Below are 22,515 nucleotides of genomic sequence, written 5' to 3' on the forward strand. Positions count from 1 at the left end.
TTAAATACCAGAATGAGAATTATTAGTCCTGTTCCTGCAGTCAGTGCTATAGCTGCAGTTAGCTCTCTCTCTCTCCCTCACACAAAATGTGCGAGGGTCCTTGTGCACATGACGATTAGACAGCAGGACACCCCATGTCCTCACAGATTGGAGGAGAGTCCATGAGTGAGGCCAGTGGGACTGGGCTGGAGACCTTTAGCTTCTGGTGGATGTGCATACTGTGGTTTCTGCCCCATCACTCCCACTGAAATCACTTCAGGAAGGGATCCGCTAATGGCCAGTATGAGCAGGAGGAATGATGGCCGCACACAGCGCCAGCTTTATTAACGTCTGAGCCCAGACTGCCTTTTTCAGCCAGCATTGAAAAAATATTAACTTATCCTTTCAAAAAAAAAAAAAAGACCCACTCAGCCTCTGTTGGGACTCCCTCCTGCCGGGTGGCAGAATCCCAACAGAGTTTGCTCATGGTCATAACGAGATTCCCTAACAGACCACATGATTTATGCAGATCTGTAAGAGACCAAATCAGCCCATTTCTGCTGACGTGTGTGTATGTCATCACCCCATGTGTGCAAGTCCAACAAAAACCTTAGAAGATGTCGCTTCGCTTCAAAATATGTAGTTCTGTCTTTTATTGAAGTGTTTAAAACCACAAATAAAGACGGGAGTGCAGCAGAGCAGGTCTCCTACCATCTACAGTATGCTCCAGGACATTAAAAATGCTCTAAGATGTTAAAGAGAAACAGAAAAAAGGTTTACAGGCTACAAAATGTACACAAGCACTGGTGAGCTGACTCAGCGTAAAAGCAGGAACGTGAGAGATGAGGTGGCAAAACAAAACGTATGTACAAAACTGGAGGGTGTCAACAGCATGTGGAGAAAAAAACCCATTTTTCCTCCACAAACACTGGTGCTCTCACATCAGCCCTTCATTACAAAGTCCAGAGAATTGTGGGAAAATACCATCTATGCGGAGACCACGATTATTAAAAATCATTTTCTTCTGACAGCTTAAAAAGTGGGACTGCACTTCCCTTTGAGTGTTTCTTAAAACTGTATTCACTACACAGCTGACACAAGCATTCATTCAGAATAAAAAACTCAAGGAGAGACGAGGCCGAGCCAAGTTTAAATGATAAAATCCTCCTTTGTAAAATGTGTTGACTGAACACATCCGTCTGCAAAGCCTGGCTGAATAAAACAACATTTTATCCTCTGCTGCAGGCTCCTGTCCAGTAGATCCATCTCTTGATGTGCCTTGTAGCACCCGAGCGGCCGTCTGATCCAGCAGAAGCAGTCGTCTCTTCACGGTTTGTCGTCTGTGAGGCTGAGGCGCGTCTGCAGCTCCGCGACCAGGCGCCTCATCAGGCCGCCCAGCGCGTCGTGCATCTGAGCGAGCTGCTGTGGCGAACACCAACTCAGTTCTAGAGGCGTCATCTTGCAGGCCAGGGCCTCCACCTCCGACAGCAGCCCTCCAGCTCTCTGGTCAGGTGTTTGACCCCCGTCGTGCTCCGGACCCCCACCTGCAGGAATGGCCTCGTCCACCAGCTCTGTCGCTGCAAACAGAAAGATGATGTTGTTTACCTCATTAAATAGGACAAGTCTGAGGAGGGGGGTGGGGGGGCATCTAGGAAGTTGTAGGTGTAGTATAGTGTAGCTTCCTGCTTCACAGCAACGAAGTCTTCCCGCCCTTCACAATAAACAACAAAACCACAACTTGGTACTTCTACACTTTGTCCACAGGTTACATTTGATAGCCAGACTGTCTCCAGTCTTTATGCTAAGCTAAGCTAACGTGCTGTGCAGTGGATTTGATCTCCTCAGCCACCCCAAAGGGTTTTTTAAACTTCGTTCCCAAAATTTCAATTTAATCTTCAACAATTCCATGACTGAAATGTGGACTTGCACAAACTCTGACAACATGCATCTTAAAAAAAGCGTAACGATGGGTCGAGACTTGCTCGGCCAGCTTCAGGGTTTACATGTTGTGACTCCCATCAGAAATCAAAGAGGTTACATACCCAGAGTCTCGCCTGAGGCCTTCTCCTCCTCCTCCTCCTCTTCCTCCTCTTCCTCCTCTTCGTGGTTCTGGGGAGTGCTGGTCTCCTCCAGTTCAGAAGCCATCTCCATTTCATCAAAACTCTTCAATTCATCACCACCTCGTCCTTTACGCTGGAGGAGAGGTGTTCAGGTGTTTAGCTGACCGTTGTTAGTACAGTGAACGTGTGATAGGAGCCGAGCCCTTTCTTACCTGCTGTTCATAGACTTTAAGTGCCTTTCTGACATTGGAGATCTTTGGGGAGCGAATTGGCAGAGTCTTGATTTCACTGGGAGTGAGAGCGCTGAGGTCACCCACCGTTTTGATGTTTCTGGCGCGAACAAGCTGCCCAAACCCACGAGACCTACATGAGTCAAGAGCACCCACAGACTGTTTAGGCTTTCCATGGATTTACAGCACAACTACTGGACCCACTGACAAGCTTTCATTCTATGAGCCCTGAGCTGTACTCACCACATGTTGGAAGATATCTGAGGCAGCACAGCCTCTACAGGTGCAGAGCAGCCAACCAGGGCCGGGTAGATACAGTCTCTGGAGACAGGCCGCACCTCTTGGCTCATTTCAGAAATCTGGAAAAAGGGTCGGATCAGTGACTGGGAACAACAGCCTTATTTCATTACATTACTTAATTACATCTGAATCAAATGAAATGTTCTGTGTTGCTTGTAAGGAAGCCCCCACAGAATTTCCATCCAGTTCTGTGTAGACATTTAGCCACCCACTCATGTACACTAGAGGGGTAGTATGCCACTTTTTCACATCAGTCTGTCCACAGGTCTTGAGGAGTACTAGTGTATATGTGAATAAAGCTGAATAAAGTCTTTTGGGGACTTCAGAGGAAGCTGCACCAGGTCTGAAATTACCTCACGAGTCTGAAAATGAAAAAAAATCTGAGGGGAGTTAACAAGTAGTGAGTCTGCAGTTCATCTCTTCTTGACGCTACATTACCCACCACTAACACAACACATCCAAATCTGACCAAACTATCCACGGTTGAATTGCATTGTGGGTAATGTAGACAATAGGATTTGAAAATAAAGCAGAATGTGCAGAATAAAATGATTAAGATAAAAGGATGACAAAAGAGCAGCAGAATCAGTGTTCGAGGACTCTTCACTGCTCTGTTTGGTCTCACTGTGTCGCCTGTTCTCAGCAACTACTACCATGCTGATATCTGAGACTGAACTTAACCACAGCACCAAGAACAAGCTGAGGATGATGATGGCTGCATGCTGAAGCTTAGCAGCTATAATGTTTACCATCTTGGTTTAGGGTCTTAGCATGGTAGCCGGAGCACACGTCATTAGGTCCGCAGGCCTTCGGTGGTCCCCGTCTTCCCATCAACACGTCAAACTTTCTGTTAGCAGCTTCTGGGAGTCACTCTCTTAGGACCATGAACATCTGTACAAAATGTCCCGGCGTTCCATCCAATAGTGTCTGGAATATTTCAGTGTGGACCGAAGTGGTGGAGCCACATGGCTAAAAACCCATTGACCTCCTGCTCAGCCAAACCAGAGCTACACAAAGTGAACAGGGGACTTGTGGACAGAAACATGGCTCTAAATGAATGCTGATATTGCAGCGTGTCTGCTGCTGTGTAAAAAGACAAGTCTGCGTGTGTTCTTTGCCAACACATTGGCCAGGATGGTGTCTGTCAGCTGGTCGTTTATGTGTGGGGGCGTACCAGGCATTTCTTGGAGCTCTTGTAGCCTGGACTGTGCAGGTTTCTGGGACTCAGGATCAGCAAGCCCTTTGTTGGAGTAGTGACATACTATAATAAGGAGCAGAAGGCCATCATGTTAGATAAAAGCAGATCCTTTGTTTAAGAAGTAGTTAAGAGCAACGGTGGCATCATCCACACCTTGGGCTGTGGGATGCTGCTGACTTTGGACCTCCTGGGGGAGCTGGTTCTGACAGCAGGGCTGCGGCGATCAATGTCGTCAGCCGTTTCCTGCTGTTGGATTGGATTGGCAAAAGATACACGCCTGGACTGCAAGGATAAAGGAGAAAATTAAAAGCTACCAGCACAGTACAAACAAACACATTTTCCAGTTTTGACAGAGGTGCTCATGTATTTGTGTAACTTACAAGAGCATGTCACTTACTTTGACAAGAGGTGAGGGAGACTCGTCCTCCAGTGGTCTCTTCTGGCCCTTTTTAAGAATACTAGTAGATGGGGAGGCTGAGGGAGACCAGGTTCCTCTGGTCCTGCCACTGCTGGGGCTTTGGCCGACATCCAGCCCCATTACAGCCTCCAGGTCCTTCTGCTTCACTGGAGAACCGTGAAGAACATCTTTGCTCAACTCTGATGTTTGCAGCGCTTCAGTGTCATCAGTCAGAGCAGCATCCAAACTGGGTCCTACAGCGTTCTCTTTGTTGGCGGTCTGAGTGTACTCCTCGCCCTGACACTCTACACTCTGGGTTTTGCCGTCTTGATCGCTCTCCTGTAGAGGCGTGCCATCGTCACAAGCGCTGGCCTCTGGGTGCTGGTTTGATGATTTGACCTCTCTGATGGAGGCAGACTGGTCCCCGTGCTTTGACGCGTCATCTATGACATTTGGACGGTCCACTGAAGGACAGCAGCTGTCTTCAGCTGTGTCCTCCACTGGAATAACTGGATCTTCAAGGTGGTTTGAATTTGAATCGTCGTTTTGTTTCTCTGTAACATCGTCAGCAGGCTCAGACACCGCTTCAGCCATCTCCTCTGAAGAGTCAGAGTCCTGCAGTTTCTCTGTTGGCTCAACAGGAGGTGCCAGTGTGTCCACAACTGATAACACAGACGAGTCACTGGGCAACGCTTCCTGAGTCTGTTCGGCACTGATCCCAACTGAGTCGAGCCCGTCAGCACACTGTACGTCCCCCGTGTCACTTTCTTGTGAAGAGGAATTATCAATGTTTGTTGATGTTTGTTCTTGCTCCTCCTTCCCAGGTGATGCACTGAGCGACCTGCTCCTCTCCACATTGTCTGTCTCAGTTTTCTCTACAACAGCGTCAGCCTCCATCTGCACTGGCGATTCTTCGTTACATTGCTTCTCAATGTTAATGTTCAACTCTTGTGTTTTCAGTGAATCCTTTAAATCTGTCGTATTTGTATCTGTTGTAGCGTCAAGGCTTTGTCCATCCACCTTTTGAGAAGTATCAGATTCACCGTGATTAATTTTGATATCTTTAGATTCATGGGTGAGAGGACTTTGAAGAGATGCTCGAGGCTTCCTTCCTCTCTTTTTGGGCATAGGGGGATTATCTCTGGTCTCTGAGGATTCAGACCCTGAGGTCTCTATATTAGCTACTAATGCTTGAGAAGATCTTCGTCTTGACAATCTGCCCCTGCCTTGGGAGGACCCCGTGGATTCGGCATTATCTAATGACTGAGAACTCTCTGGTGTTGAGCTAGGACTTGACTCATGTACTTTGCTCCTTCTGGTTCTACCTCCAATTGTGGCCTCTGTCTGACTAACAGCTGACAGTGGTGCCTGAGAATTGGACCTACTTTGCCTTCCTAATGACTCTTTATTCCCACTTTTATCTTCAGACTCTGCTGCCTCAGGTGATGCCTTGCTTCGTCTGGATCTACGCAGAGACTGGCTGTCAGAGGATGAGGGTGTGATCACTTGAGAGCCCTCTTGATGAATGTTGTCCTCCATAACTTCTCCTGTCGTCAGTTTGTCTTTGATCTCCGATTCATTACCAGACATGCTGGCTGTGCTTTTTCCATCTCGGGACTCCTCGTTAGTTGCAACCATCTCAGAATCTCTCCCCTCCTTTTTGGTCTTTACTATAAGATCAAACTCTTGGGTTTGGCCACTCATTTCAGGGGAAGACGTGACTATTTGAGAAACTTCCTTTAGATTATCTTCATTTTTTTCAGTCTGTTCTACATGCTCAAACTCTTGGGATTGGCCATCCTTCTGAGAAGAAGTGATCATTTGAGAATTTTTTTTTGGCTTATCATGCTTTTCAGCCTGTTCTACAAGCCCAACCTCAGGTGTGGCCATTTGGCTGGACTCTTCCTTGTCAGGCAAAACCTTTTTCTTCATTCTGCCGTCCTCTTTGATCTCCAATGATTTGCTTCGGCGACCGTGCTTACCCTGAGACTGGATTTCATGATCAGACTGCGAGTCAGTTTGGCTGGACCCCTGCGCTCTGGTGCTTCTCCTTCTGGGTTCAGGTTCATCAAGGAACTCCTCCGACTTGCTGTACAGTTTGATCTTCTTGTTTGGCCTTCCCTGAGAGTTGTTTTGGCTTGACTCACTCTTGTCTTTCCGAGCCCTCGTTCGCAATCCATCTCTGCCACTGTCCTGCTCAGCAGCTTGTTTCCTTCTTGTGTTTGGTCTGTTTTGCACTGAGCTCAACTTTGAAGATTCACTTTTAGGTTCTTCTCCAGAACGCCTCCTTTTGAAATGTGTGCAGTTGTTGTCCTGTTCCTCAGGGTCCTCTCCAGGCAGCAGAGGTCTGACTCTGTAGCGTCCAGACCGCCTAGGTTCACCTGGAGAAGTCTGGGTCATAGAGGACTGAGAATCGTCCAGAGGTGGTTCAGATTCTTCCTCTTGGCTTGAGGGTTTCATTTCCTCCAATGCAGAAGCTATTTTTGTACTTTCCTTAGTCTTCACTTCAGTTTGGGTGTCCGGGATAACATCCTCATCCTCCGTTGTGTCACTTGGCAGTCTGTCAGTCAGCCTTAATGGCTTACTTTTTGTTGAGTCTTTTGGCCTTAGAGGGGACTGATGGTTCGCAGGACACTGTGAGTTCATGTTATGCGTCTCTGTGAGCTGGGAATCCTGAGAGTTTGGACCAGTGGACGTCTGAGAAGCCTGGAAGGATGATGTCTTTTTAGTGTTGCAGCCTTCCAGGCTACTGGACGTCTTCATGAGGGGACCTGTGAATGTGGACCCACCGCTGGGGCTGGCAGGTTTTCCCTCAGCATACTTCTCCAAAGTGATAAAGGACTGACGGCGACTGTAGGGTTTCTGCGGAGTCCCTGAAACCGAATCTGTAGAGATGTTAGGACTTGTGCTTTCTTGTGCTGCGTCATCCCTCTTGGCATCATCAACAACAGAAACATCTGCTGACTCAGGAATCATCTCTTCCTGCTTGTGGTTTTCTGTCATGTTCACAGTTTGTGGGCTGGCATAGTCTTGAGTCTCTTTATTTAGAACTTCAGTGTCTTCCCCATTTTCCACTTCTTCCTGAGCAACCTGAAAGAAACCAAAGCAACTAAGTAACTATATCTGCCTGCAGGGATATAGATCAGGCCAAACAGAGATGCTTTTAAATTGTGGACATGTAGAAAACGCAAGTGACAAATGCAAATTCAAATCATCACAGATAAATTACATACAAGAATATTCTGGTCTTTCGTAACTTTGACTCCAAAGAATGAAACATTTTTACTGTGGACATATGCAGTGTGACAGTTTCCCCTTTCTGACACTTTGGAGTTACTACAGTACCTACAATGTTCCAAAGGTCCAGACCTCGTCAGCCTTTGAATAGACAGGTGTTTTCATGGAGCTGCATCATTAACACGACAACTTCTAATTTCAAACCTTTTTGATGATGAATTGTGACTGATTACAACATTGCATGACGTAACCTGAAAATGTCCTTTAAAGCATTCAGTTTGGTGTAAGACAGCACATTCCATCCCCAACCTTGATTATTGCTCCTAATGATTTCTGGATTACCAGTTCAACCTGGAGACGTTACCTTTAATGAATTTCACACTAAACCTCAGGTCAGAGTTGTGCCCAAAATAAGCATGGTCTGTGTGAGCCATTAAGCACAGCAAGAGACAACTTACAAGACAGACAAGACAGAATGGAAACCAGGACAGGGCAGGCTCCCAGTGGACTCTGTCCCAGCAGTGAGGATACTTTTTGTTTTGCTGTGATGGGGATGTGTGCTTCATTACCTTGCCAGGAGCCACTTTGGTAACATCGTCAGCTTGTTCAGTTGGCAGTTTGTCCCTGTAGAAAAAAGGGGTTTATTATATGAATGCTGGTTTTCATGAGAGCAGCATTAAGCTCGACTCTGGTAGCTGATGCTCTGAACTTACAAAGAGTCTTCTTGGCTCTGGGTGTACTGAGTGAAAACTGTTGTATCCAGAGAAGCATCAAGGTTGTTGTACATGGCAGGGATGTCAACCCTGTGCCAAAGAAAACATTAGCAATTAGCAAACAAGACTGACAACTTGCATTTTATAGACACCACAGGCGGACAGAAAGTCTCACCTTTTGGTCCTCTTCACCTCCTTCTGGTGCTCCGTCAGAACTCGCTCCTTTGTCTCAGGTGGAATGAAGACAAAGTCGATGGAGGCCTCTTCCTCCAAAACCTCTCTGCGATGCAGCTTCGGAGAGCCAAAGTCCAGCTTTGTCTGTTTACGGGTGCAAAGGATGATTATATAAAAATTTAAAAAAAACAAGGAAAGATTAGTAGAACATACACAACCTGCATTGAGAGAAAGCAAGGAGTCTTTCCGCTACTGTAACATTTAAGTGAGAAGGAAAATATTCCAAACACATTTTGCCCAGCTCCATTTTTAAATGAAAAATATACATCTTGTTGCCAGTGACACCAGAACACAAAAACATGTCTCCATGCAAATACAGGTGGTGTACATATCCATAAATCTGTGCTTTGGTGTAAAATACACATGTCCCTCCCTAACATATGTCTCATCATTTTGTCTTTGCAATCAAATGAGAACGTTGTAAACTCTTAGTGAAAAATTTAAAATCATGTTTCTATCACAGGACATCCGGCAAACAATATCTAAATACATCACATACATGTAGAAAATCACTAATCAATATACACCTATGTTGACTTCTGTATGCATTCCGGTCAATTGTTTTGTTCAGCAGAGAGCTGACAGGAAATTAGCGAGAAGAAAGATGCAACAATGGTCACTGGTCAAACTTGAGACGTTGCAGTCGCATGTCCGTGTCTTAAACAGTGAGGCCACTGCTCACCAGTTCGGTTCAACTGACAACCGTTTTTTCAATAGATTTCATCACACTGTCAGGACCACAATTCAAGAGGGACGCGCCATGCGTAAGTCCAAACTTACAGAAACTGGCTTGGAGATCTTCGTGGAGCTCCTGTCCTTGAGCTCAGCAACCTTTCCCGGCAGCGAGTCCCTCTTCCCCACAGATGAAACCGGCATCCCACTGAGCTTGGTCTCCAACTGGGAACTCTCACTCTGCACAAAGAAACGGCCACAAAAACAACAATGAGAACAGAGAGCAGTGAACATGGCTGAAATCTCAACACTAAAAACAGGTAAACAACTCACTGAGTACTGTCCACTGAGCTCATCAGGAACACCGACAAGCTCAAAGCCAGGAACAATGATCGGAGTCTTCTGCTTCACTTGGCTTAATATTGGTCTGTGTGCAAAAACAGAGACTGATAAGGCTGCTGCAAGCCCACTTAAAAGGATGGCTTTTCTATTGTTGCATTCCCATTCAGGCAGTAGGTAATCATCTTGACTTTAGAGGAAGAAAATTGGACCTTTTGCTTTGGGTCAAACTGTGAACCCAGAATTAAATACGACCTGACGACTGTCACCTGATATCATCGGGGTAAGTGAGGCTGACCGAGTTGGCAAAGGTGGAGTTCCAGAACTGGGTGACAGAGGTACGGAGCTGCTTGTTTTTGTGCGGAAACAACACAGAGAGCAGAGGCGAAAGCAGAGCCAGGAGTTCACTGTTGTACGCCAAAGTAGAGCGGGCCTGCAGGCAGCCGAGGACCTCACCGAGAAGCTTTTCCAGCTGCAGGAGCAGAGAGGCAAAGGGCACTCAGTCGATGCTTAAAAGGCAAACCAGTTTTTAAGCATTTCTTATTTTCGACAAAGCCCACCTTTGCTAGAAGCTGTGAGGTGAATCTGGGCGACTCACTGGTCGCCTGTTTGTAGAGGAGGGCGAGAGGTTGAATCAGAGTCGTCAGGACTTCTTTCACAGTGTTGGCGAGAACAAGGTTGGTAAAGAGAGCGGACAGGACAGAGACCAGGGCCAGTCCTGTGGCGTCAGAGGAATCTTCAGGGCCCTCCAGGTAAACCTCGAGACACTGAACCAGCAAGGACTGGAAGGTGGACAGATTCCCCAGGACCTTACTCCTCTTCTTCATCCAGTTTACTGGAGTGTGAGGAGCTGGAGAGACCAGGGTGTAAAGTAGTGAATTCTCCATTTAATCCAAGCGTGAGACTGAGATACAGTAAGCATAAATTCTTACACTTGAGCTTCTGCTGAAACTGAGGAGTGTACGGTGAGAAGTCCACACATTCCACCATGACTTGGAGGATACTGGCAACAGCATTTAACGTTGAAGGAACCTGGAAGATCACACAGTATCAATATGTCAACAACAAAACAAGTCAAACTATTATTTTGAAAATCCCATAATGTCAGGAGGAATAACTTCTAATCTAAAAGCAAACTGCAGGAAATTACACGCTAAAACTGTCTCACCATCAGGGCATCTCTGTCTGTCGCAGCTTCCATCTTTGCACAGAGTTCCTCGCAGCAGATGTTCTCCTCAGCTGTGACCACCAGCGCAGAGCAGCGGGCAAACACTTTGTACAGCTTGGACCAGGTGCAGAGCATCGACCTCTGGGCCACCTGAGCAGACACCAGCATCACATTCAGAACACTATTCTGTTTTCGGCACAGTGAAAACTGGATTCATGGTAGTGGTGTCGGTAAAAAAAAAAAAAAAATTTTCAAACAAACCTACCGGCTGTAGTGCGTCGCCATGCAGCAAGTGTGTGATGGGGAACAACAAGGCCGAGTGCATGGCACTGAAGTTGTGCTCCAGAGCGTCACCTTGGTTGACTTCATTAGACTGTACAAAAGGAGGGATTGAAAATGTTACTCGTGAGAGATTAAAGTTATGTAGTGTTCTGCTCAGGCTCCCTCACAGCTGTCAAGGCTCTGATCCAAGCTGCTCACACTCCTGTTCTGGCATGACTGGGCCGCTCTGCCTACCTGTGTGATGGTGTCGGTGAGCGGGCTCACCACCACACTCCACATCCTCCACAGCTGCTCCTTGTTCTGCAGAGAGCCAGTGCTGCCTCTGATGGCGCCCAGCACCGCCTCCCCAAACGCCAGAGGGGAAGTGGGGCCTGACAGACCACAGCCCACCAGCGTTTGGAGGCAGTGGAAAAACCTGCACAGACAGAAAGACACAAAGACTGTTTACTGTAGATGTAGAGCTTAACGATGTATTAAGGTGGTTAGCTTTTAGGGCCGGATCTTTTTTCTAAATTCATTACAACTATAAAAGATTGGTGGATTACTTCAAACTCATCCTGCAGTTCAGGTTTGCACCACCGGGGAGGGGGGCACCATAGTCGACGACACTCACTCTACCCAGGGTAAATAATATTACTATTGCACATTAATCATTATTCAATAATGATAGTCGTGACACGGGAGAGCCCTCTGGTAACCATGACAACCACACTACATTACGACAGACACCAGACGTCAGTGCTGCACTTCAAGTCACTGAGTAAATACTGAACATGACTTCACCTTACCGACTGGTCTAACGAGCGACTCACCTGTCGGCCCCTCAGGCTCAGCAGGTCTGAGCAGTTTCGGATTAAAAAGCTAAAAAGGAAACGGATTGCTTTTCTTTTGTTTGGACTGAAAGCAAAAGAAAGCACAGATTCCAGAGGTGAGTAGATGCTGAACCCACCTGTCGTCCTCTATGTAGGCTGCCAGCATGCTGCTGTTGTAGAGGAGCAGGATGAGGAACAGAGCTGGTGTTCCCTGACAAATGAAGTACAAAGTTTAACAAAACCGCTTTGTGAGCGTGTCTATGAATACTGAACACATGTGAGTAAGAGCAGTGGCCTGGAGGCACTCACATTCAGCACATCCATCTTGCCCACTTGGTAGGAGGCCGAGCCGAGGACTCTCTGGGGGATACCGTTCACTGTGGCCTCAAACAGAATCTGAGGTCAAAGGTTTAACAGCTGAATGGATATTGGGATTTTAGACATTTTATCCACAACACATTCTAGAAACTGAATCAAACCAATAAACAAAACAATTAACATTTTCAAATCAGTCTCATGCAGCCAGTTGAGGAGACCGAGAGTCACTGAAGCGGCAAACCATCGCACGTCAAAAGGATGAGGGGAACATTCATTTTCCTCCTAAAAGATGTTGTGTGTTTTTTCTGATTGAGGCTGATTACTTTGATGGGGCACTATGCCCCTTCTCAGGTTTCTGGTAGCAAAACAAGCAAATACTGCCTGCGAGTACGTGTAATGTCTTAAAGTTCTGGACAGCTCTGAGCTTATAAAGCACATGTACATTTTAGTCTCAATGAGACATGCATACAGATTATTGTGTGTGTAGCTGCAGTGAGCGAGACACATGACAGATGAGACCGATGAGGTGCAGCACATCACACTTGAGGGTTTCTGACCCTGGTTTCTTACCAGGACTTTGTCTGCAGGCACAGCTTCTGAGGCGACGATGCTCTGCAGAGCCTGAAGCATCAGTGTCAGCACCTCACAGCCCTGACGCTCCTTCTTACTACCTGCTGACAGCCAGGGCCCACAAGAAAAGAAAAAAAACAACATCAGCACTACACCGTGCAAACTTTTCAGGTTTCACCCGAGTAGGAGATGTTCTGGCTGAAGAGAGGAGAGTCATCATTGGGGCTGCCGGACCCCTCAGTGTGTTTTCCTCTGCACAGCGGTCCAGACCACAAGGCTCTGAGCCCTCAGACTTAAACTGATGATACTGAGACTGGGCCAGGCAGGAGAGCAGGACAAACCCTCACTGGTCCTTCTCCCAAACGACAGAGCCGGGACCCAGTCCGAATACTCTATGTGGAGCTGCGAGATGAGAACCACAGCTTTAAGCCCCCATCGTGCGGAGCAGCAGCCACAACAATAGCTCAAATGGTTTTCTATTAGGCCATTAGACAAAGCAGTGGGAGCATCAGTCATTAGGAGTCTTATTCAGCCCTTCATTTAAAAGCTGGACTTAAAGTAATCATGCTTGTTCAGTCAGTTCTGTCAAACATGGATTACTGTGGCAGTGAGGAAAGACAGAAGGCTCGTGTGTTTACTGCCCAACAAAAGTAGAAAGTGCTGACAAAGAAAATGAGTCGATGGGCTGCAGCATTCGGTGCTTAAACACAAAACCGTAACGATTCCTCTGATCCACTGCCGGGACATCAGATTAGAAAGGTGGAGCAAATGAGCACAACATTCATGTGAACTTCCAACCAAATTACTTGACTTCCAGGAACTTACCGGACTCTATCGTTACGTTGACAAAGCGGACAAGACTCGTCCATATGACGGCCAGAAGAGGAGCTGTAGGAGGAGCACAAGAGAAAAACCGTAACGCATTCATCTGTTACTCATTGTTACTGTTATACATTATAATGGCTCACAGAGGGACTTAAACAGCACGCCCCCACCAACGCTGGCCCCCACGTTGTTTCTACTGCAGACCTAATTTTGTTCATTTCTTGCACACCAAGAAATGAAGTTACTGCATCTTTAGTCGGGTCCCTGTAAGACTTCAGTCAGACACACTGTCAAGAACAGCCGATTCCATGTTTGTGAATTCTGGGCATTTCCACACACCACAGACTCGCTAGCAAAAGGACGTTAGTCAGATACAGGTGTGGCGCTCACCTGGAGCGTCTCTGCCGACGTTGATGAATCCATCTCTGGTGTGCGAGGTGAGCACAGCAGCATGCTTAGTGAAAGTGGATGCACTAGAGAGAAGCGGGTGGTTCACGGGTTCTGCAAACAAACGGGACATAATTAAACCAAGTTTAAGATCAGCAGGCCGCTGCCTGTACAGGCAGGAGAGCTGGGCTCTGACTCTCACCAAGACTCAGCACCAGTTTGTTCTTTGCTGCTGTGGCAGTGACCTCTGGTCCCAGAAAAAAGTGGAGCAACATCTCCAGGCCCAGCAGCTGGATGGAGGGGAAGGTCGTGGGGATGTGGACGCTGGAGTTCAGGCTCATCCGAGATGAATTGGCTGAGCCGTTGAAGCCTGGAGTGCCTGCGAAAAAAATAAATACAAATTACAGTCTCACCCCGCTGGATTTCTGACCAGCACTACGCACCCCTCCCTCCGGCCCACAGCAAAGTTTAAACCGCCCAACCACACAATATTTGTGATGGTCTTGTGGGAGCCACAGAATCCCAGACAGAGCAGTTGTCTAATGGCGCGTTTTCACTAGTACCTACTCAGCTCTACTCAGCTTGGTTGATTTTCCATTACAGTAGCGTACCACCTCAAAGTGGGGGGGTCGTCATAGCAAGGCGACCCGAAACTCCGGTGGCGTAATTTGTATGTGGCACAAACAAACACAACTAAGGACATGGAGCATTTGGTTTGTGTGTATCCGTTTACCTCGTTCACAGAAATAATAAAAACGCTCAGTCTGTTTCCAGGGTTTTAAAAACGGCGGGTCTGATTCTTGTGAACGAGTCGCTCTCGTGATTCATCCAGTGACGTCACTCCCTGGCCAATCAGTGGCCTGCAGTCTGCAGCCTTCAGCTCGACTCAGCTCGCTTGGAACCCCGGCCGAGGTGGTACTAAAATAGTACCTGGTACCAGGGCTGGTGGAAACGCAACCAAACCGAGTCAAGTGGAGTCGAGTCCAGGAGGTGCTAGTGGAAACGCGCCATAAGGCAGACCTGCTGGTGGTGCCGTAGAGAAAAGGTGTTCTCCTCTGCATTGAAACCAAAGATGAGGTCATCTGATAACGCTGCTGTTTAAACAGACGCTCTGAGTTGATGATCTCGGGTCCAGTCGGCCTCCTTCACACGTGAGACCGTGAGTTTAATGTCCAATCTGTTGGAGCAGCTACTTCAACACAGTGTGATCATTAAAATCGTAAGTCAAGGAACTCACTTCTGTAAATCATCTATAAATACCCCCCCCCCCATCCCATCACCTTATTTTTTGAACTCCCAACTGCCCAATGGGTCCCAGCCAAGCCCCCAGCCCTCCCCCTCCTGTAAGGTCTCAGTATTTGTGTAAGCTGGTCTAGGGGGCCAACAGGCCTCTGTGGAGGGGGGTGGACATTGGAACGTACCAGTCTTGGGTGTGCCAGGTATAACGGCACCATTCTGACCGATGGCTCTAGAGGGGGTGCCCGGGACCGAGGAGGAGTCGGATCCAATGGTGCACTGAAGCAGAGGAGCAGCAACCTGGAGAGACAAACATGCTGTCATCTGCACGTCTCAGGACGTCAAACATTAGACCTTTTCAATGAGAGGACAATTTAACATCATTAACTGAGAGGACATAAAGACGTGCACGTTAGTACATGTGAATCCATTATTCATTCAGTAAGAGAGCTTGTAGCGCAGCAAAACTGTCAGTCAGCTGTTGTGTACAGAGTGACCAAGGGACCTAGCCAAGGAGCTGCAAACTCATCTGACACTGAGCAGTTATTGCCGGGTTTGGGACAGCTGACAGCTTTTCTACAGCAAAGCTAACATATTTCACACATAACTCCATGTATGTATCTGGCAGCCCTGTCATACTGGAGATGTGTGCACACCAAGACTCAAACTGTCAAAAAGGAGACTGAAACCAGGTTGGTCTTCTTCTGCTTGTCCAGCCGTCACTGATTTTAAATAACTAACCAGCACCAGGTTGGAAGGAACCAAAAACTGACACGCAACAAACTCTGTCATTCAGACAACACTGGAATATCAAGGGTTAGGACTGACAACGTACGACAACTACATCTCTCTGGCAGCAGTTTTTAAACTTGTCGTGTCCCCCCGATGGGCTGGGGCATTTCTGATTGGTTCCTAATGTAAACATAGCTGTCTCTGATTGGTTATTAAAGATGACATTACACGCTCCCCAACATGAAGATGCTATTACACATACATCAGCCAACTTCACACTCAAATGGCATCAGCTCTCATGTCTGTGTGTGGCTTCAAATGAACACATGTAGGATGTAAAATAGGTTATGTAACACAATGTCCTTCATCACCATCCGTATGAGACCACCATCTCAGATTAATCCTCATCATCACCAACACCAACACACTGTGTGTGTCCACAAGCAGACATCTTTCTCACGGAGCATGTTTCTGTCTTTGTGCTGATTACTGAAATGTTTTCATATCTGCATCCGAATAAAGCAGACTGAAAAAGAAACATCGTGGTGAAAAGGTCCGAATAAGACCAAGAGTTACTGACACACGTCCTTTCATTAGGTTACTACAGAAACGTCTCCAGGACGTCACCTCTGAATTCTGTTAATGTATGAACATGCACACATATTTAGAAACCAACACTGAAGACCATGGGCGTACTGTGGGATGTGTCCCGATTTACTCCAGCACCCTGGCTGGGACAATCAGAGAGTGAGACAGGGAGGAGTCAAACCTGATCAAAGTTGGGCGACAGGTTGGACCCAAGCTGGACTACCAGGTACCACCAGACCTCCACCTTGGTGAGCAGCAGGGCCTCTGTCCTCACGTGGATGGATGCCAGGGGCTGCATCAGGAGCTTCATACGTTTGCTACTACACAGGATGTCTTCAGGAGAGACACGTCAGAAATTCAGAGCTTTGCTATGGCAACAGAGCTAAAACAAAGAGCTCAGAAAGAAGATCCAGCCGTCGACTGGCTCACCTGGATTCAGAGCAAAGTTATCTATGAGGCTCTTCCAAGCAATGAAGGCGATCTTCTTGATGGTAGGAGAGGAGCTGCGGAAGCCAAGTTCCTCCAGATGCAGCAGGGAGTTGATGAAGGGACCTCCTCTGTGCAGCAGCTGTGAAGGAAAACCAGCTTAATCTGACAACATCCAGACTGTTGGTACACCGCAAATGCAGATCTTGGTTCTCTGTTAACTGAAAGCTATGCATACATAATGCTCTCAAACTGAGACCACGTCAGTCTGGACTGAGGCTCATCTTTTCAAACCAGGACGTTGATCGAGTTCTCTTTACCCTCAGTTCAGACCTTTGAATAGTAAATCTCCAATGTCCAATCCAATGTTCTATTGTCACAATACAGCTGCCTGAAGTAGGCGTAGTTCAGACATGTCTGACAGCTAAATAGCTCCATCTTAACAGCCCCGCCAGTCTGTGGTCCAGATATAACGTGTACAGACAAACGCACACACTTTACCTTCCCAAGCAGCTTTACAAATAAGGGCCAGAGCTTCAGGACATTGGTCTCATTCTTGGACATGAACAGCTTCTGGAGCTCTGGGATCAGTTTCTGTGAAGACAAATGGAGGCACATCAGCAGTTACTTTCCTCTGGTGTTTACTAAGAGCCGCTGAGGCACTGCTCATGTCCATTCATCCCACAAGGTTCAATCAACACCGTTACTGCCCCGCGCTCTCTCACTCACTGAGGACATCATCGGTTCGATGACAGCAGCCACCTCCATCTGGTTCTGCAGGAGAAGAGGCATGCCCATCTCCACGGCCGCTGCGGCCCGCAGGCGCACCTTGGAGGCAGAGTGGACCACCAGCGGGACCACCAGCTTCGCCCACTGTACCACTCCATCACCCATCTGGGACGGCACCTGCTCCAGCATCCTGAAAATACCCGGGAAAGAATAAAATAAAATCAGAACCAGGCCTGTGATCAACCAGTACACGGGATGATAAATGAACTTGTTTCAGCATGGACACAACATGCACGTGTAGCTCCTATGGCAGGATGCAGCGTTACACTACACTAACTGGTTTAAAAATCATGACAAAGAGCAACATCAGACACAGTTCAAGGCACCCTGGTGACTTATTGGACTGTTTAACTGAACCAACACAGGGGACCCTGCAGGGTGAGAGCAGAAATGAAGGCCGCCGTCACCACCACTCCCATATGATCAGCACACTTCCCCTGACACCAAACCAAAGAGGGGTTTATCACACTAATGTCTACCTACTGACTAAACCTGTGCAAAGTCAACTGTCCCTCAGTGTCCCCAATAGCAGCTGAACTGATGCTTAAAATCAAAATTAGGCAATAGAGGTTACTAGCTGCTTATGATGAATAAAATCAAGTTTTTGTCATAAAGACAGTTAAACAAAACCTTTTGTGACACTCTTCAGGCCTCTGTCTGTCTCACTCGTAAAGACACGGGGAAAAAGGCCTGCTATTCATTTATGATACGCCAAGACAAAATACATGTAATTCTCCAATCCAGTGTCATGCGTGAAAACTGCTGAGGCCATGTTACTGCAAGACAAACTATTACATACATCTCAATGACAAATTGCCAGATTTGTCCCATTATGCACATGTATGTGCACCAGTGGAGACCTGTAACCATGTGATCCAGGTCCTGTTCGAGCATAGAGATGCATCCAATGAAGCGTCAACGTGTTCTTTTACCTGATGACAACGTTCAAGGCCTCGTGCTCCATGACCACAGACTGGATGTCCTCTCTGCTCCACACACTCTCCAGTGTGTCCAGTATGGACGACACCTGAGGGAGACACGGATCAGTACACCAGCACTGGGATACCTACAGGCCTCCGCTGCCACCGTCCCACACAGCTAAGTGTCTCACCTTTTTGGCAACCACATCTGGAGGGAAGCTCTGTTTGGAGATGACCCACAACGCTCTGGTGCATGTGTTCTTATCCGTCGACTTCACCACCAGGGAGCAAAGTGCCGTTAGGATTTCTGCTGCAAGGCTTTCTGGTACACAAACAAAGGAGAATCACCGTCATTCACAGACGCTAACCCCACCAGGCCACGTCTGAAATACCAACACTGAAGAATAAAAAAAGAAAAGGTACCAGGCGCTCCAGAGACGACATGAGAATGGTACACACAAAACCCCAAAGCCTGCAGGGCAGCCTGGCTCAGCTCTGCATTCGGACTGCTCATGTGAGTCTGAAAATACATGAGACGACGTTGGAATAGATTAGCATCATAGAAACGAAGAGCTTTGATAAAAATACGGGACAGTCCGAGGTTCCCCCAGCTGTACGCGGGTCGGTCATGTGCCAAAGACTCACCAAGGCGGCTTTGCCCAAACGAGAAAAGTGCTTCTCAACTGCAGGCAGAAACTGGCGGCCTTCCTCTCCACTGAGCCGACTGGAAGACAAAATTCATCCTCTTACTCACACTCGAGTTGTGTCTGAGGCAACACAAGCTCAGACATGTCCAGAGGTCTGTCAAAGAGTAGCACAGTAACGTACTTGGCGATGGTGAGGTAGGCGTCCGTCTGCTCAGACTGCTCAGCAGCGCCGTCCTCCAGAGACTCCAGCAGGGGGAGGAAGCTGGCGCTGCTGGGAGGCCCCGCCGTCGCCATCATTATCACCCACTTCGTCAAGACCTTCGACAGAGCAACACACAGGAAGCAAGAGAGAGTCGGGAGTCATGTGAGAAAACGGGGAGACACCAGGTCACTCTGTAGAAACACAGAACTGACTGCCTGAATACAGCAGTCAAGCCTCCCATCCACATCCATCAATGCTGTCTCCTGCTACTACTGTACACCAGCAGCTCTGGGTAAAAATGCATTAACGTTAAGCTGAATCTGACAGGCAGCTTCAGTAATCGCAGGCAGCCTGGGAGAGAAGTCCTCACAGGAGGAGATAGACAGAGGAGAGATCACACCCATCTATGACTTTCCAACATGGAAAAGGGGTGAAACTGCCCTTTAAACTGCTGCATTAACAGAAGCGCAGCCACTGATGGCCTCTCTTGCTCACGTGTGGAGGAGGCGTCATGGCCGGCCGGAATCTGCATTCGTTCACTTTGCCAGTGATGCACAATAGGCCCGGGGTAGGGGGGGGGGGACAAGGCCCAGGGTAGGGGGGGGGACAAGGCCTGGGGTGGGGGGTGGGGGACAGGGCCGGGGGGAGGACAAGGCCCAGGGTAGGGGGGGGGACAAGGCCCAGGGTAGGGGGGGGCAAGGCCCAGGGTAGGGGGGGGCAAGGCCCAGGGTAGGGGGGGGGACAAGGCCCAGGGTAGGGGGGGGGACAAGGCCCAGGGTAGGGGGGGACAAGGCTACCATGGCCTCCTGTCACAGGTGGCATCATGACGACACATCGTAATGGACATACCTCAGTGAGCTTTCAGGCCAGATGAGCTCGCCCTCCGCTGGATCCAGAGCTGTGGAGAGTGGAGATAAAGTTTGGGTCAGATGTTAACCAGTGTACACACAGTGTGTCTGTCTGAACCCGATCCGATCCGATCCGATCCGAGCAGCCTCCAGTGGGCCACAGGCAGCGGGTGAGGCGGTGCTGCAGTGACACTGGAGACAGGAGCAGCCGGACAGCCCGGGCTAGTCTCGGCTAGTCTCGGCTAGCTTCAGCGTTAGCAGCGCTAGCTTGTCCAGCCCGGAGCTAGCGGGGCTCCACGCTCTCACAGCTGCACTTCACGAGCTCATAACACCGCGGCGACACGCGCCTCACCTGTCCGCTCACCTGTCCGCAGGACCGGGCTTCATTTACACTCACCGACAGGAAACTAGACGGCGCCAGCGAACAAAAGTGCCCAGTGAGTGCTCACCTTGGAGCTCAGGACCAAGCCCACAGACACAAGAGACGCCGGGGCTCCGTCCAGCCAGAGTCCGCTCCACGGCACGGATCACGGTCACGGCTTTAACACCTGGGCCTCCTTGTTTTGTTCCGCTTTTCCTGGTGCTCTTACCCCGCGAAATTGCTGGCGCCAAACCACCACGCCGACGTACAAAATTACCTTTGACCCCATGTACGTCACATCCGGGCCCGCCCCTCCGATCTCATAGGAGGAGGAGGCAGCTGATGGTGGGACAGACTCAAGCAGGAGAGTGACTGAGCCTCAGCTGGGGGGGGGACACGTCACACAAAACCACTGATAAACAGAAACAAAAACATGTTCGTGAAGTACATAAAAACAGTAATCTCCTCATCCAGACCGTCAGCTGGTCTCCTAGACCCCATTCCTACTGGGCTACTTGAGGAAGTCCTGCCCTTAATTAACACGTCCTTACTGGATGTGATCAATCAGTCTTTTCTAACAGGCTACGTACCTCAGTCCTTCAAAGTAGTCATAATTAAACCTCCACTCTTGATTCAGGTGTATCAGCCAACTATAGACCTTCATCCAACCTTCCCTTTCTCTCCAAGATCCTGGAGAAAGTAGCAGCCAATCAGCTGTTTAACTTTCTAAACTCTAATAGTCTATTTGAGGACTTTCAGTCAGGTTTTAGAGCGAACCACAGCACAGAGACACTGGTGAAGGTTACAAACCTCCTCCTTATGGTATCAGACAGAGGACCTCTCTCTGTCCTGGTCTTGTTAGACCTGAGTGCATCAGACAGAGGACTTCTCTCTGTCCTGGTCTGGTTAGACCTGAGTGCATCAGACAGAGGACTTCTCTCTGTCCTGGTCTTGTTAGACCTGAGTGCATCAGACAGAGGACTTCTCTCTGTACTGGTCTGGTTAGACCTGAGTGCATCAGACAGAGGACTTCTCTCTGTCCTGGTCTGGTTAGACCTGAGTGCATCAGACAGAGGACTTCTCTCTGTCCTGGTCTTGTTAGACCTGAGTGCATCAGACAGAGGACTTCTCTCTGTCCTGGTCTTGTTAGACCTGAGTGCATCAGACAGAGGACTTCTCTCTGTCCTGGTCTGGTTAGACCTGAGTGCATCAGACAGAGGACTTCTCTCTGTCCTGGTCTTGTTAGACCTGAGTGCATCAGACAGAGGACTTCTCTCTGTCCTGGTCTTGTTAGACCTGAGTGCATCAGACAGAGGACTTCTCTCTGTCCTGGTCTTGTTAGACCTGAGTGCATCAGACAGAGGACTTCTCTCTGTCCTGGTCTGGTTAGACCTGAGTGCATCAGACAGAGGACTTCTCTCTGTCCTGGTCTGGTTAGACCTGAGTGCATCAGACAGAGGACTTCTCTCTGTCCTGGTCTTGTTAGACCTGAGTGCATCAGACAGAGGACTTCTCTCTGTCCTGGTCTTGTTAGACCTGAGTGCATCAGACAGAGGACTTCTCTCTGTCCTGGTCTTGTTAGACCTGAGTGCATCAGACAGAGGACTTCTCTCTGTCCTGGTCTTGTTAGATCTGAGTGCATCAGACAGAGGACTTCTCTCTGTCCTGGTCTGGTTAGACCTGAGTGCATCAGACAGAGGACTTCTCTCTGTCCTGGTCTGGTTAGATCTGAGTGCATCAGACAGAGGACTTCTCTCTGTCCTGGTCTGGTTAGACCTGAGTGCATCAGACAGAGGACTTCTCTCTGTCCTGGTCTGGTTAGATCTGAGTGCATCAGACAGAGGACTTCTCTCTGTCCTGGTCTGGTTAGACCTGAGTGCATCAGACAGAGGACTTCTCTCTGTACTGGTCTGGTTAGATCTGAGTGCTGCTTTTGACACCATTGACCATCACATCCTGTTACAGAGTAGTGATGGGAATTTCGTTTCTTTTTAGAGAGCCAGCTCTTTCGGCTCCCAAGTGGCTCCTCAGATTTTTTTGTTGCT

At 48.4% G+C, this 22,515-nt stretch overlaps 1 protein-coding gene across 2 annotated transcripts; it reads right to left on the minus strand.

Moving 5' to 3' along the window:
- Positions 1-608: 608 nt before the first annotated feature.
- Positions 609-20,692, minus strand: rif1 (replication timing regulatory factor 1). Of its 2 annotated transcripts, XM_070838031.1 has the most exons (36): positions 20,559-20,692; positions 20,111-20,159; positions 19,241-19,377; positions 19,058-19,136; positions 18,836-18,932; positions 18,604-18,734; positions 18,425-18,519; positions 17,433-17,622; positions 17,205-17,297; positions 16,707-16,845; positions 16,459-16,610; positions 15,143-15,257; positions 13,924-14,100; positions 13,725-13,835; positions 13,335-13,397; positions 12,510-12,613; positions 11,931-12,017; positions 11,759-11,832; positions 11,044-11,224; positions 10,793-10,900; positions 10,528-10,677; positions 10,292-10,391; positions 9,920-10,209; positions 9,629-9,831; positions 9,354-9,447; positions 9,129-9,260; positions 8,290-8,432; positions 8,115-8,204; positions 7,971-8,025; positions 4,165-7,254; positions 3,921-4,049; positions 3,744-3,830; positions 2,513-2,628; positions 2,252-2,402; positions 2,022-2,172; positions 609-1,556 (listed from the first exon to the last, which is right to left on the minus strand). In XM_070838031.1, exons 3-36 carry the CDS (start codon positions 19,354-19,356, stop codon positions 1,306-1,308), a joined length of 7,344 nt encoding a protein of 2,447 aa, XP_070694132.1. In that variant the 5' UTR covers positions 19,357-19,377; positions 20,111-20,159; positions 20,559-20,692; the 3' UTR covers positions 609-1,305. The 2 variants fall into 2 exon arrangements, with proteins under 2 accessions (XP_070694132.1, XP_070694131.1); XM_070838030.1 differs by lacking the exons at positions 18,604-18,734; positions 18,836-18,932; positions 19,058-19,136; ... (1 more) ...; positions 20,111-20,159; positions 20,559-20,692 and having other exon boundaries at positions 12,510-12,610; positions 18,425-18,515.
- Positions 20,693-22,515: the final 1,823 nt, after the last annotated feature.

This window comes from Pempheris klunzingeri, chromosome 10, assembly GCF_042242105.1.
Source record: "Pempheris klunzingeri isolate RE-2024b chromosome 10, fPemKlu1.hap1, whole genome shotgun sequence".
Classification (NCBI taxonomy): Eukaryota; Metazoa; Chordata; class Actinopteri; order Acropomatiformes; family Pempheridae; genus Pempheris; species Pempheris klunzingeri.